Here is a 16513-nt window from a genome sequence, read left to right as displayed (position 1 = left end):
CTTTCAGACTAGGAAGGGTCTGAGGCAGTGCAATCCAATGTCTCCCATCATTTTCAACCTTGTCGCTAACATGTTAGCTATCCTCATTGCACACAGGCTAATAGAGATGGGCAACTTAGTAGACTTACGCATCTCATAGAATGTGGTATAACCATTCTTCGGTGCGTCGATGTGAAACTCGTTTGATGAATTTTAAGCAACCTTTTGGTCTAAAAAAATCATAAAAGTGAGATATCCTGCTTCGGTCGGGCTAAGGAGGTTGAGGACAAATATAAGGAGTTATTTGGGTGCAAGTCATGATTTTTCCCACTCCGTTACCTTGGTACCCCTATTCATTTCTGGAAAGTGGAAACTCTCGAATAAGAAATGGAAAAGGATAGAAGACCGGTTTGAGAAAAAAAATCAATAGCTGTAATGGTGAGTTGCCATATGGAGGACGACTTGTTCTTATCAATCCAGTGCTCACCAGTCTACCAATGTTTTGTCCTTTGAAATACATAATGGGGTGAACAGATTTCGTTTTCTCTGGCTATGTGGTGAACGTAAGAAATATCGATTAACCAAGTAAGGCATTATTTTCAGAACAAAGGACCAGGGTGATCTTGGAGTGGATCTGGAATCCAAAATAAAATGTTTGTCAACAAATGGTTGTTCAAGCTTATAAATGAAAATGTAGTCTGGCAGGAGTTGCTTCAACAAATATCCACATTCAGAAAGTGTCTCAAGTGACAGTAAAACCGACAAGTTCACCATTCTCAAAGGGTCTATTAAAAGTCAAGGAAGACTTTTTCTTAGTCAGGGCTCATACTTTGTTGCTGATGGACGAGCACTAGGTTAGCCAGCAGTGCCCTTCTCTGTATAACATTGTGCAATGGAAACATGATACTTTTCACCAGACTCTTATCAGGTGATAAAGGAACTGATTGGTTACACATGGTCCAGTTGTTGGTTGATGTTAATTTGTTTCAGGAGACGGATGCTTTCCGGCGGCAACTTCATACAATCATACTTCCAGGATGTTTTTGTTTAAGTCCATGTATGCGGACATGGTAAATGACAATCATGTTTTCCATAGGAAATTCATTTCGAAGTTGAAAGTCCCACTAAGGGTTAAGATATTCTTTTGGGCCTGTGTAGAGGAGTGGTCTTAACTAAGGATAATTTAGTGACGCGTAATGGGAATGGTAGCACAAAATATTGTAAAAAAAAAAGTTAATACACTAGTAGAAAAAGAGGCTTCCATACGCCCCCATTAGTCCCCAAAATAATCGAACCGCGACTAAAGGGGTCTTTAGTCGCGGTTCGGGAGGAGGCCCGCGACCAACTATCTGGGCCCAGCGCGCGCTGGCGGACGGGAGGGGCTTTAGTCCCGGTTGGCCTGGCCAACCGGGACTAAAGGTCCTCAGGCTGGCCCGAAGGCCTTTAGTCGCGGTTGGCCAGGCCAACCGGGACTAAAGGTTAGACCTTTAGTCCCGGTTGGTCTGGCCAACCGCGACTAATGGCCCGAACCTTTAGTCGCGGTTGGCCAGACCAACCGGGACTAAAGGAGGCCTCATTTTCAAACTCTACCCCCCCCCCCCCCCCTCGCCTTTTCAGTTTTAGAAAAAACAAAAGAAAATGATGGAAATGTCAAAAAAATAAAATAAAATAAGTTTCCCATGTGATATGTGGTCTAGTTGTTGGGAAAATTAACAAATATGAATTTCGACTTTATTTGCAAAATCTCTCTGGAAATTCTTAAAATGGGCATAACTTTTGCATACGAACTCGGATGAAAAAGTTTTTTTATATGAAAAATCATCTACTCGAAAAGTTACATCCGAATTTAACGGGGGAACCCCGTTAAACATTTTTAGAATCCTCAAAAACCTAACAGAAAAAAAGATACGGGGCTTTTAAGATCTGGAGAGGCAAAAAAATTCAAACAATTTCAAATTGTGGTCAAACTGTGGTCAAACAATGGTCAAAATAATTATTCTAGAATATTAGTGTTACTAAATAATTATTTCATTTTTTAAAATTTTGGTCAAATCTGGTCAAACTGTGGTCAAACTGGTGGTCAAACAATGGTCAAACTAATTATTCTAGAAATATTAGTGTTACTAAATAAGTATTGTTTTTTAAAACAATAGTTTCAAACTCAAACAGTGAAATGTGTCACTTCATGCTCAAGCTAAATTCCTGAGGGTTAATAGAATTGACATCCTGCTATTGTCAGGAAAACAACAAGTGCAGACTTGGAAACGAGGGAGAATAGAACCCGGAAGTTAAGCGTGCTCAGGCTGGAGTAGTGAGAGGATGGGTGACCGTCCGGGAAGTTAGATGATTTGGAATGATGAGGGGTGATTAGAGATTAGAGGATAAATTGAGCAGTGATGAGGGGTGGTGATTAGAGATTAGAGGTTAAAATAATTCAGAAATTTGAAAATAAAAAAAATAAAAAAAATTCGCAAAAAAACCAGGTTTAAACCTGCGGAGGAGGCCTTTAGTCCCGGTCAGCCACGAGAACCGGGACTAAAGGACGGGCCTTTAGTCCCGGTCAGCCACAAGAACCGGGACTAAAGCCTTTAGTCGCGGTTCGTAAGAGGCGCGACTAAAGGGGGGTCTTTAGTCGCGCATATTTAGTCCCGGTTGCACAGCCAGGACTAAAGGCCTTTGCGAACCGGGACTAAAGGCCTTTTTTCTACCAGTGATATGACATCCGATTTATGGCCAAAGAGCAAAAACGAAAACAAGGACGAAGAATGTTTTCAATACTCTTGACTAATATATCAATGCAGAACAAGTTTAAGTATATTCTGAAGCCACAATATTCAGAGTTCTCTGAAACTTGACAGTTACCTGGGTGCACAGAGTGCCGATGCATCTTTCTTCAGCGAACTGCACAATGACAGTGAGAAGCAATGCTCCTTCCGGAACACTGGTTCGTGTTTATGTTCAGAAGGATCATTTAGAAGATTGTACAATCTTAACGGCTATTGATGACAGTGTTTTCAGTGGTCGCGGCGAACGACATCAGGTGACCCGTATGAGCATAACCACCATGACGAACATGCAGGTCATCAGAAAGATGAGCAACCACTGGAAGCAGGTTGTCTTGGAGGCCAGCGAGTAGACCTCAGAGGCTCGCGCCGTTGCGCTCCCGGTGCTTGCCAAGCTATGCTCCATGGCTCTCTCAGTGGAATCAAGGATCTGCATCAGTAGTACCCAGCAAGTGAGCTCTCACTAAAAATCCAGCAGAAAGGGAGCTGAGAGAACTTCATCCACATAAGAAACAATCAATGCCACAAGGGAACAGAAAAACCTACCTTCACTGTATCTTGCACGGATTGGTTCACTACAAGGCTACTTTCCTTCAGCTGGCGTGCTAAGTCAACCATTTCGTCTATCAGACTGTCTTGCAGGTTCCTGTGCAGTTAGAAATCCAACATGGTAAGAGGATAGCCACCAAGTATATCCATTTGTTCATCTTGTACAACCCTGAATGTTACATGCTTAGGTCTTAAAAAACATCACAAGAAAATGGTAGATCAAACATAACATTGATTATACTTACACTTTTCATCACAGTAAAATTAGCAAGACCAGTCAATGAACAAATCAGTAAATTGGTTGTTCGTGCGGATAAAAGATAGTGAGAGCATTAAGCCAGAGACTTGGGTCGACGAGAAACTTTGCCAAAAAAAAAAAAACGGGTGCGTACCTATGCTTCTCAATGTGAGCCTGAGCTTCTGAATCCAATTTAATAGGTGCTCCAGTGTCCCTCTCTTTCCTCTCATTATTGCTTGTACCAGCTTCCACCTGAGCCCTATGTATTTGCATCCATTAATTTATTAAGTTGTAACTGTAAGAAAAGGAAAGGAACAAAAGGGACAAGATTTTACTTACGTTGATCTCCTTCTCAATACTGCTGATAAGGATATTGGACCTTCAACCTTTTCTCTTTCCAAAGAGCTTTCTTCTTTGATCTCATCAACTGGATCGTCATTTTCTGTCTGCATCCATAAGTTTGTAATGGAGGTGCTATAAGCTAGACTGTAGGAGTAATGGTGGCATGTACTGATCTGAGAAATCAGTTCAAATAAAGAGTCTAGGGACATCATATGCCGTGCTCGTAATTAGGTTATGTAGCGTGAATGTGGACGAATTCAGCATATCAATATCAATATGAATCGACGTGATAAAACATACCACTGGAGCAGAAAATGTGGCAGCTAGCGCCTCAATCTTTTCTGAATACTCACTGAGCTTAGCTTTCGAAACTCTGGATCAAGAAAAAACTCATGAATGGGCATGTTCTGATCATGGGGAAATGCTCATAAACAGCAAAGGGTAACTTGCTTTGCTTCAGACATTACTCTGACGGTCTGACCAGACATTTTCATCATCAAAATCCAGGGCATCAAATGGAAGGTCATAAAAAATTATAGTCTGAACCTCATGTATGATTTCTTTTGTCAAGTATAAGAAGTGTATCTTACATATACAGCAGTGGCGGTGCTACATGTTGTCTTGATGTCAAGTGACATCACATAACTTGGGTTTGCTGCACTACTACACTTACATTCAACTGTACCTTGTCTACATATATCCACATGTATATAGCTTTGACATCACTAGCTCTGACTGCTAGCCACTGATATACAGTATAAAGATTTTCATGAACATTTTGCTAATAAATCTAAAAGTAGAAGAGTATCCAGATTGTCATGCCTTCATTGAGTGGGGAATCATGGATCCTTTTACAAGGGTACATTAGCCAGTGTACGCTCAGAAAAACTTCAAAAAATGCAAGGGAAAACTTATACTGGTGTTGAAATTAAGGAGTTCCTATCTGTTATTTGTAAAATTATGGGTCCTCAACAAATGTTAGCTGGAACACAGATTGCAGGCTGTACCACAGTCAACATATTAATATTCCCAAAAGGCATACAAAACTAAGTCATCTGAGAACACAGAAACCCATGGAGTACCTTGGTACTCCTTCAGTTGTAATTTCTGCTCCAAGCTGCTCCAATAGCTCCCTGGCTGTGGATATGTACTGTAATTGGAGGCTGTCAGTGCCAGCACACACCAGCAAAAAATGATAAAGATTAAAGAGAGAGTATTCATCAGCTACCATCCGTTAAAACTGAGCAAAAACATAATGAAGCAAAGCAAATTCCATCACTGAATTTTCATCACATTCATCTTAACAACAGCAAAAAGATTCACAGGTTATCTGTATCTTCCTTCTCCAGCTAAGTAAGTTACAGAACATAGCCTGCTCAATCGTTGAACAGAAACGGAGCATGGAGCAAATCTAATGAGATTAGAGGAGCTACACTTACATGGGCAAGCTTGGCCTGATTCTGCTGCTGAGGAGCCTCCTGAAGCAGCCTTCTCAGGTTCACTTCGACCTTGCTGAACACCATGATCAGCTGAATCATTTAAAGGGGGCACACCATATTAAACCATATACAGAGGAGCAAAAAACAGATTTCAGATTTAAGCAAATTCATTTTGCCTCCTAATAGAGAAGCACTACAGAAAGTCCGACCAGCAACGGTGAGACTACTGGATTGCGGGGAAATGGGCTCCGGGCACTACTAAGGATCTTTCCAAGAGGACATGAACATACAAGATGTGAGCAATGGTCAGGTCAACTGTAAGAAGCAAGAAAAAAATAGTTAAACTACTAGAACATGTGAATGAACCTTGATGCAAAGTTCTTCAGATACGCATCGGCAACAAATTCACAATATCTTGCACATCTGAATCCAACCACTGAGTTAACAGCACCAATGCATACAGAACTTGTCACCAACAAATCTGATGAATATAACCTCTCACTGCAGAATGGATTCGGCGCCGCGGGTGGGATCTCTCGTGTTCGGCTGCTCGGAGACGAGAGATGCCCGCCGAAGCACCACCATGAGACGGCACCGAATCGGACGCGCCCGTGCTCCCCCAGCTCTCGTCCCGTCAGATTGAATCGGTGGCGGAAGGAGGAGCACGCGGCGAGCGTTGGTGGTGCGGTTCGGGAACGATGCGGGTGGGGAGTGCGAGGCTGATGAGGCCAGATCCACGGCGGTGAGGCGCCGGCCAGCTAGCGCGGCGGACGCAGGCTCTACAGGGGGCAGGCGGGCACGGCGGACGGGCGGAGCACCACCGACGAGCTTCGGCGGTGAAGAGTTTTTTTACTCCTAGATTGTTTTCTTTTTCCAATAAAAAACTCTTAGATAATTTCATCAGAGGTAAAGTTGAATACCCAAAATTCGGTCACTAAACTTGTCCTAAGAGTTCACGTACGGTCCCTCATACTCCCTCTACTTAAGACTAATCGCAATGTGTAGTAACTAGTCTATGTTACTACCTCACACCTCTATAGTGGGGAGTAATATATATGCAGCGTCATGCAACACTTTATTTATTAGGTTATAGACTCATCTTATCTTGGTATGTGTGATGTTACAGTAACTATCTATGTTAGACTACCCACAGTGGGAGTAACATAGGTAGTAACATCACACATATCTAGATAAAGTAGATGATGCGGCAAGCAATAAATAAAGAAAGAGAGGAAAGTGATAACATAGCTAGTTACTAGTAGTATGAGTAAGATCACACATATCAAGACAAGATGTGTCTATAGCCTACTCCCTCCGTCCCAAAATATAAGAACGGTTTTTACACTAGCAGCATAGTGTCAAAAACGTTCTTATATTTTGGGACGGAGGGAGTAATAAATAAAATGTTGCATGTTACCACAAATATGTTACTCTCCACTATAGAGGTAGTAACATGTGCATGTTACTAGTCTATGTTACTACCCACTGTGGCTAGTCTTACCGCATGCTTCTCTTTCCTCATTAATTACTCGCAACATCATCTGTTTTGCCTAAAGATGTGTGATGTTACCATCTATGTTACTCCCACTGTGGATAGTCTAAGGGCAGTCAACCAGCTATGCCATGTGGCGCAAACTGGTTGGCTGCGGTGAGAAATCTTTTGGAAATTTTGTTTAGATGAAAGTGTGGATTATTTTCTAAATGTATTTGTTTTAGATGGATGTGAGGGTCTCTGGTATTTTTTAAATGAAGGGTTATGCAAAGTGGCGCTCGCTGATAGGCCGCGGTGTTATTTTTTTTCTTTTTTACTCTTTTTAGATGGAGGTGAGAATTATTTTCCGAGATGTTTTCTTAGACGGAGGCGAGGACTCTACGTATTTTTCTAAATGAAAACATGCGCACAGTTTCCTCTCAAGCAGCATCACAGGCAATGACGGAGACAGGGGGACCAGCAGGGGCCTGGCCCCCCTAACAAAACTGATTTAGGCCTAATATACATCTGAATAGATGGTTATTAGCAGTTAAAATAGAGTAATTTAGTGGGCTGGCCCTCCCCAACAAGAATTAAGAACACTCAGCCCCCCTCACTCATTTTTCCTGGCTCCGCCACTGATCACAGGGTGGCGCTTCAACCACTAGTATCTAAAATATGATTCATATTGAAGGTTCTTCAGATCTTCGCTCTGACAAAATAATATGATGCATGGAGCAAAACAATAAGACAGAAGAAGCTAAACAATTCATCGTGCATAGACATGATTCAGCTGAAGATTGCCGATTTGTCCTACAAAAATTGATAGCATAACTATAAAAAAACAAATTATCCTAGGAGAAGCAGCTCATTCAACGAGCGAGCACGGCAAAACTTCGCCGCCACGTCGATTTGGGTGGTGTTAACTAGGAGTACTGTTATTTACTACCAAAACGGCATACGCGTTGCAACGGAAGAAAACAATCATAATCTTCAATGCCCATGATCATATTTTGCTGCATCATCGAGATAGACTATCAATCTCATTTTCGTGAAATCATGAATACTTTTTGAAAAATATAAACATTTCTTAAACTCGTGAACACATTTGAAATCGTAAACATTTTTTAAATTTGTGAACATTTTTACAGATTTTCAAATATTTTCTAAAATATGTACTTCTTTTGAATTCATGAATATTTTATACTATTTGTGAACAATTTTTAAAACATATTTCTTGCATAGGCGAACATTTCTAGAATCGACGATTTCTTTTTGGAAATTGGTGAAAGAATTTTTAAATTCACGAACATTTTTTCATTTAACGTACATGTTTGAAATGCAAGATCATTTTTTGAATAAGTGAAATTTTTATGCATCAATAAACTATTTTGTAAGTCACGAACAATTTTTGAATTTTTAGGATCTTTTTCAATTCATGAACATTTTTTGAATTGGTGAAATTTTGTTCAATTTCATTAACATTCTTAATACACAAACTATTTTATAAAATCATGAGTATTATTTATTTCTCAAACATCTGTTTCCAAAATGCGAGCATTTTTTGAATATGCGAACATTTTTTTAAAATCACGAAATTTTTTTAATCCACAAACATTTATCAATTATTAAAAAAATATTTCAAATTCACATTTTATATTTTTGGAAAAATTATTTAAAGTTGAAATAAAACAAAGACGGAAAAGGAAAACAAAAAAATTTAAAATGAAATTTAAAAAATAGGCCGCGCAGATATGGGCCGGCCCAAACAGATGTGTTGTGTCTTCTCCCGGGGCGCAATATAGAAGGTTCCTACTGCATGGGCGCCCAGTGAAGGATTCCCCTGTGTGAAACGTTTTTTTATCACTTATAGGTGGCATCGATGGGTAATATTTTGCAACTTCGAGAGCAATTTTGGTGACGTACCGCCAGAAGCAATAGGCCCTTTATTATTAGGTAGAGGTGTTCAGTAAAGAGTTCTTAATTATGACTAGTTTTGTTTTGTAGTGAAGCAATGTAATTTAGGTGATGTTAAGTACTGTCATTTATGTTCAGTAAAGAGTGCTTAATTATGACTAGTTTTATTGGTATGTTCTCTAGTGAAGCAATGTGATTTAGATGATGTTCATTACTATTCTTTATCATGATTGAATTATATTGCAAAAGCTTTGATAGGATGGTGTTTAAAATGCAGGTGATTCATCACACTTCAGTGTAGAAAGTCACCACTTTGGATTTTTATGTGGAGTTGGCAACAACAAAAGTTATTGAGGGGTTAGGTGGATTGGTTTGACGGTTGTGACAGTGGTGAGTGGAGTTTGCTTTGGCTTAAGGATTTTATTTACTGAGATGTTAGGTTATTAGTGGAATGACACAATCAGATTGTATCGGTGCAACTAAGCGCTGATAATGATAGAATCCAGATGAATGAGATGACAGTTACTCATAAAAATTTGGTGCTTTATGTTGATAATGTTAACCTGTTGGAGGCACAAAAATAGGATGGCAATTTATTGTTGGTTTTTCTCTTCCCATTCTCATGAGTCCAAAAAAAATCTACAGTGAGGAGACATTGCTGATGTGCCTGAGAGTAGAAATGTGATCTTTTTTACAACGATTCTTTGTGTGCTTCACCATGTCTATATTGCATAAGTTCCATCAAATTTCTCCACAGTCGCCACCACTTCTGGATGCGGACTGGAAACCATCCAGAAGCTTCAATTGTCAACGATGCTACCGATGCAGCCACATCTGGCTTCTAGAGTGATGCAAACAGGACAAGTCTTCCCCTCCTGCTTGTATAGATCCTCGTAGTTATGCTCGGAGGCCGGGCACGAATCGCCGAATTAGTAGAGGTCGCCTAGCTTGTTGTCTCGACCGACATGTGAGCGTGGAAAGGTGATGCTTCGGCTATCTGTCATAGTCTGGATTGCACTCTTTGTCAATTAGAAGGCCAAGTCCATTTTCCTTGTTTCCCGCAGTGCTCAAGTTTTGCAGACTCCCCCATATGCCGTTGAGCATGTTTTGAAAAGCTTAGGGCGTTAGCATGGTATACATCATGTGTGAAGTGCTAATACACGCAGTAAACAAGTATCATTCTTTTCTTTCTGTTTTTTGCAGATAAATTCAGACCAGAGTTTAAAATTTGGGTAGCATATCTCGAATTCTATATTTTTCTAAGTCACCTGTTCCGCTTGATATATACATATTTTATACTAAATTTTTATACTTATCATACTACCGTGTTAAGAGTATATTTTTAATTACTTAATTGACATACTTAATTGATAAATACAAGTTGTATTATTATTTTATTATATATTTGTAATGTATATCATTGAAAAATACTCATACATTCGGTTGAATTCAATTTGTACTTTGTAAAAATACTTTTTGATACTTGTCTAAATTTTATAGTTTATACATATCTATGTTAGATATCTCTAAAACAAATAATTTAGGAAATATCATAATAGTGATTGTGCTATATAGTTAAAAAAACATATCTATAGAAAATTCTAGGTTACCCCCCCTGCTATTCTTGAGCATGCGTTGGTTTTCCCTTGAAGAGGAAAGGGTGATGCAGCAAAGTACCGTAAGTATTTCCCTCAGTTTTTGAGAACCAAGGTATCAATCCAATAGGAGGCGACACGCAAGTCCCTCGTACCTACACAAACAAATAAGAATCTTGCAACCAACGCGATAAAGGGGTTGTCAATCCCTTCACGGCCACTTGCAAAAGTGAGATCTGATAGAGATGATAAGATAATATTTTTGGTATTTTTATGATAAAGATTAAAAATAAAGATTGCAAAATAAACGGCGACAAAAATAGCTAGTTGACGGGAGATTAATATGATAGAAAATAGACCCGGGGGCTATAGGTTTCACTAGTGGCTTCTCTCAAGATAGCATAAGTATTACGGTCGGTGAACAAATTACTGTCAAGCAATTGATAAAAAAAGTGCATAGTTATGAGAATATCTAAGCATGATCATGTATATAGGCATCACGTCCGTGACAAGTAGACCGAAACGATTCTGCATCTACTACTATTACTCCACACATCGACCGGTATCCAGCATGCATCTAGAGTATTAAGTTCATAAGAACAGAGTAACGCATTAGGCAAGATGACATGATGTAGAGGGATAAACTCAAGCAATATGATATAAACCCCATCTTTTTATCCTCGATGGCACCAATACAATACGTGCCTTGCTGCCCTGCTGTCACTGGAAAAGGACACTGCAAGATTGAACCCAAAGCTAAGCACTTCTCCCATTGCAAGAAAGATCAATCTAGTAGGCCAAACCAAACTGGTGATTCAAAGAGACTTGCAAAGATAACAAATCATACATAAAAAAATTCAGAGGAGATTCAAATATTGTTAATAGATAATCTTGATCATAAACCCACAATTCATCGGGTCTCGACAAACACACCGCAAAAAGAGTTACATCGAATAGATCTCCAAGACACTACTAGGGAAAACCCTAGTAGTAGCGCGGGTTTTGAGGCTATCAGCAGCGCGGGTAGCCGCGCTACCAATAAGACACTACAGCTAACTGTTAGTAGTAGCGCGGTCTGTACCCGCGCTACTACTATTGACTATATCAGCAGCGCTTTTCTGGAACGCGCTACTATTAATTAGCTGTAGCGATTTCCTGGCCCCGCGCTACTGCTATATCTTTCATCATTTCGCCCCGACTTCCTACCCCGTTTCAGCTTCAATAAACTACAATTTCCAGATACTAGGTACTACTAGATATTAATTTCATAGAAGCATTATAGGTACTAGGTAGTACTCCCTCCGTTCCAAATTACTCGTCGTGGTTTTAGTTCGAATAGATCTCCAAGACACTACTAGGGAAAACCCTAGACACTAGATAACAATTTCATATATATACTCAACATGCATCCTCAAGCAGTACTAGGTGATATCGACGACGATCATCATATGTAGTTCTAGATGATATCGACGATGATCATCATATGTAGTTCTACATGATATCGACGACGATCATCATATGTAGTTCTAGATGATATAGCCACACACACATATATAGTTCTAGATGATATCGACGACGATCATCATCCTCAATCCTGGGCGGTGGGTGTTCCTGATAGTAATTAGGATGACCTGTCCAACACGAAGATTCTTGCCAACGAGGAATCTCTTCCACCCAACCGAGTTTAACTGTGTGCGACCACCTGTGTCCATGCGGTAAGTACAGGTGGTGTCGAAGCCCCTTGCGGTAAGGCGTAGTCCAGCTGAGCCTTCTTCATCAGGCTCGATACCACAACTCACAGATAGGTTCTTTGGCAATTTCTGAATAAGAAAAACATATCAATTAATAAATAGCCTGGCACATACTCTTGCAAATATATTTCTATTAAGTCTAGATTTCTACACTATCAAAAGACACAGTACTACGCATTTGTACTAATTAATCATGAATTCTACTAATAAGTATATATGGATTATCTATCCTATTAATAGTTCCTTGGATTCTACACTAATAAGCATGTGATCAGACTCTACACTAAAGCATATCATCGACTAGATTCCACAAAGCATATCATTGAACTCTATAGTAAGCATATTGATACGTCTCCAACGTATCTATAATTTTTTATTGTTCCATGCTATTTTATATTCTATTTTGGACATTATTGGGCTTTATTATACACTTTTATATTGTTTTTGGGACTAACCTATTAACCGGAGGCCCAGCCCAGAATTGTTGTTTTTTGCCTATTTCAGAGTTTCGCAGAAAAAGAATATCAAACGGAGTCCAAATGGAATGAAACCTTCGGGAATGTGATTTTCGGAATGAACGTGATCCAGAGGACTTGGACCCTACGTCAAGACATCAACCAGGAGGGCACGAGGTAGGGGGGCGCGCCCTCCACCCTCGTGGGCCCCCTGTTGCTCCACCGACGTACTCCTTCCTCCTATATATACCTACGTACCCCCAAACTACCAGATACGGAGCCAAAAACCTAATTCCACTGCCGCAACCTTCTGTACCCGTGAGATCCCATCTTGGGGCCTGCTCCGGAGCTCCACCGGAGGGGGCATCGATCACGGAGGGCTTCTACATCAACACCATAGCCTCTCCGATGATGTGTGAGTAGTTTACCTCAGACCTTCGGGTCCATAGTTATTAGCTAGATGGCTTCTTCTCTCTTTTTGGATCTCAATACAATGTTCTCCCCCTCTCTCGTGGAGATCTATTCGATGTAATATTCTTTTGCGGTGTGTTTGTTGAGACCGATGAATTGTGGGTTTATGATCAAGTTTATCTATGAACAATATTTGAATCTTCTCTGAATTCTTTTATGTATGATTGGTTATCTTTGCAAGTCTCTTCGAATTATCAGTTTGGTTTGGCCTACTAGATTGATCTTTCTTGCAATGGGAGAAGTGCTTAGCTTTGGGTTCAATCTTGCGGTGTCCTTTCCCAGTGACAGTAGGGGCAGCAAGGCACGTATTGTATTGTTGCCATCGAGGATAACAAGATGGGGTTTATATCATATTGCATGAGTTTATCCCTCTACATCATGTCATCTTGCTTAAAGCGTTACTCTGTTCTTATGAACTTAATACTCTAGATGCATGCTGGATAGCGGTCGATGTGTGGAGTAATAGTAGTAGATGCAGGCAGGAGTCGGTCTACTTGTCTCGGACGTGATGCCTATATACATGATCATACCTAGATATTCTCATAACTATGCTCAATTCTGTCAATTGCTCAACAGTAATTTGTTCACCCACCGTAATACTTATGCTCTTGAGAGAAGCCACTAGTGAAACCTATGGCCCCCGGGTCTATTTTCCATCATATTAATCTCCCACAACAAGCTATTTCCGTTGCCTTTTATTTTGCTTCTATTTTACTTTGCATCTTTATCATAAAAATACCAAAAATATTATCTTATCATATCTATCAGATCTCACTCTCGTAAGTGACCGTGTAGGGATTGACAACCCCTTATCGCGTTGGTTGCGAGGATTTATTTGTTTGTGTAGGTGCGAGGGACTCGTGCGTGGCCTCCTACTGGATTGATACCTTGGTTCTCAAAAACTGAGGGAAATACTTACGCTACTTTGCTGCATCATCCTTTCCTCTTCAAGGGAAAACCAACGCAGTGCTCAAGAGGTAGCAAGAAGGATTTCTGGCGCCGTTGCCGGGGAGTCTACGCAAAAGTCAACATACCAAGTACCCATCACAAACCCTTATCTCCCGCATTACATTATTTGCCATTTGCCTCTCGTTTTCCTCTCCCCTACTTCACCCTTGCCGTTTTATTCGCCCTCTCTTTTCAGTTTGACTTTTTCGCTTGCTTCTTGTTTGCTCGTGTGTTGGATTGCTTGTTTGTCTCGATGGCTCTACCAAGATTTGGTGATCCCCACCTTAAAATGCTAGAAGAGATCGAAAGCAACGTTAGGAGTTTCATGGTCTTACAATTTGAACATAACAATTTCTTTAGAAACGAGCTTAAGGAACAAAAAAGCTTTATGAGTTATATGAATAAAGAGCTCGATGATATGTCTAAAGAATTTGATGGTTTGAGATCCCAAATTGCTCATCTTGAGAAGTTAATAGCTGAAATTTCAGATAAGCAGGCCACCTTAGTTAATAAGATGGCCGCTAAGCCGGAGAACTTTGAAAATAAAGATGAAGATCTAAAAGTTATTGATGTGTCCCCTATTAAATCTTTGTTTTGCAATATGAATCTTGATAATGATGGGACTGAATATGATCCACCTTTACCTAGAAGGCGTTCCAGAAATTCGGAGTTTTAGATCTTGATGCTAAAATTGATAAAAGTGGGATTGAAGAGATCAAAACATTAGATATTAATTAACCCACTATTTTGGATTTCAAGGAATTTAATTATGATAATTGCTCTTTGATAGATTGTATTTCCTTGTTGCAATCCGTGCTAAATTCTCCTCATGCTTATAGTCAAAATAAAGCCTTTACCAAACATATCGTTGATGCTTTGATGCAATCTTACGAAGAAAAACTTGAGTTGGAAGTTTCTATCCCTAGAAAACTTTATGATGAGTGGGAACCTACTATTAAAATTAAAATTAAAGATCATGAATGCTATGCTTTGTGTGATTTGGGTGCTAGTGTTTCCACGATTCCAAAAACTTTATGTGATTTATTAGGTTTCCGTGAATTTGATGATTGCTCTTTAAACTTGCACCTTGCGGATTCCACTATTAAGAAACCTATGGGAAGAATTAATGATGTTCTTATTGTTGCAAATAGGAACTATGTGCCCGTAGACTTTATTGTTCTTGACATAGATTGCAATCCTTCATGTCCTATTATTCTTGGTAGACCTTTCCTTAGAACGATTGGTGCAATTATTGATATGAAGGAAGGGAATATTAGATTCCAATTTCCATTAAAGAAAGGCATGGAACACTTCCCTAGAAAGAAAATAAAATTACCTTATGAATCTATTATGAGAGCCACTTATGGATTGCCTACCAAAGATGGCAATACCTAGATCTATCCTTGCTTTTATGCCTAGCTAGGGGCGTTAAACGATAGCGCTTGTTGGGAGGCAACCCAATTTTATTTTTAGTTTTTTGCTTTTTGCTTCTGTTTAGGAATAAATATTTGATCTAGCCTCTGGTTAGATGTGTTTTTATGTTTTAATTTGTGTTTGTGCCAAGTTTAACCTATAGGATCTTCTTGGATGATAGTTATTTGATCTTGCTGGAAAAGACAAAAACTTTCTGTTCACAAAAATAATTGTTAAAAATCACCAGAACGTGATAAAATATTGATTCCAATTGCTGCTGATCAATAAACAAATTGTCTAGGTCGTCCTATTTTGGCTGAATTTTTGGAGTTCCAGAAGTTTGCGTTAGTTACAGATTACTACAGACTGTTCTGTTTTTGACAGATTCTGTTTTTCGTGTGTTGTTTGCTTATTTTGATGAATCTATGGCTAGTAAAATAGTTTATAAACCATAGATAAGTTGGAATACAGTAGGTTTAACACAAATATAAATAAAGAATGAGTTCATTACAGTACCTTGAAGTGGTCTTTTGTTTTCTTTCGCTAACGGAGCTTACGAGATTTTCTGCTGAGTTTTGTGTTGTGAAGTTTTCAAGTTTTGGGTGAAAGATTTGATGGATTATGGAACAAGGAGTGGCAAGAGCCTAAGCTTGGGGATGCCCATGGCACCCCAAGATAATCTAAGGACACCTAAAAGCCAAAGCTTGGGGATGCCCCGGAAGGCATCCCCTCTTTCGTCTACTTCCATCGGTAACTTTACTTGGAGCTATATTTTTATTCACCACATGATATGTGTTTTGCTTGGAGCGTCTTGTATTATTTGAGTCTTTATTTGTTAGTTTACCACAATCATCCTTGCTGTACACACCTTTTGAGAGAGTCACACTTGATTCGGAATTTATTAGAATACTCTATGTGCTTCACTTATATTTTTTGAGCTATATAGTTTTTGCTCTAGTGCTTCACTTATATCTTTTAGAGCACGGTGGTGGATTTGTTTTATAGAAACTATTGATCTCTCATGCTTCACTTATATTATTTTGAGAGTCTTAAAATAGCATGGCAATTTGCTTTAATTAATATCATGAGAAATTTGATGCTTGATAATTGTTTTGAGATATAAAGGTAGTAATATCATAGTTGTGCTAGTTGAGTAATTGTG

The 16513-nt window shown here is 39.4% G+C and overlaps 1 protein-coding gene across 12 annotated transcripts; it reads right to left on the bottom strand.

Annotated features, from left to right (window-relative positions):
• Positions 1-2745: 2745 nt before the first annotated feature.
• Positions 2746-6215, bottom strand: LOC123143084 (uncharacterized). 12 transcript variants are annotated; one of them, XM_044561880.1, is made up of 10 exons: positions 5826-6215; positions 5697-5753; positions 5540-5596; positions 5331-5420; positions 4974-5041; positions 4192-4264; positions 3889-3995; positions 3704-3808; positions 3309-3408; positions 2746-3192 (listed from the first exon to the last, which is right to left on the bottom strand). In XM_044561880.1, exons 4-10 carry the CDS (start codon positions 5412-5414, stop codon positions 3016-3018), a joined length of 714 nt encoding a protein of 237 aa, XP_044417815.1. In that variant the 5' UTR covers positions 5415-5420; positions 5540-5596; positions 5697-5753; positions 5826-6215; the 3' UTR covers positions 2746-3015. The 12 variants fall into 12 exon arrangements, with proteins under 12 accessions (XP_044417815.1, XP_044417812.1, XP_044417808.1 ...); XM_044561877.1 differs by having other exon boundaries at positions 5697-6215; XM_044561873.1 differs by having other exon boundaries at positions 5331-5596.
• Between the last annotated feature and the right edge of the window lie 10298 nt (positions 6216-16513).

The sequence above is a fragment of the Triticum aestivum genome, chromosome 6D (genome assembly GCF_018294505.1).
Source record: "Triticum aestivum cultivar Chinese Spring chromosome 6D, IWGSC CS RefSeq v2.1, whole genome shotgun sequence".
Classification (NCBI taxonomy): Eukaryota; Viridiplantae; Streptophyta; class Magnoliopsida; order Poales; family Poaceae; genus Triticum; species Triticum aestivum.
Note: the sequence above shows the minus strand (reverse complement) of the source record. Positions and strands in the feature narration are given on the sequence as shown.

Excerpts from the sequence above, each read along its gene's own strand:
- LOC123143084 (XM_044561869.1), bottom strand. The coding sequence starts at position 5,429 with ATGATTCAGCTGATCATGGTGTTCAGCAAGGTCGAAGTGAACCTGAGA. Across the intron at positions 4,265-4,973 it reads ACAACTGAAGGAGTACCAAG|AGTTTCGAAAGCTAAGCTCA; the intron begins GTACTCCATGGG and ends TTCTTGATCCAG. Across the intron at positions 3,409-3,703 it reads GCTCACATTGAGAAGCATAG|GAACCTGCAAGACAGTCTGA; the intron begins GTACGCACCCGT and ends CTAACTGCACAG.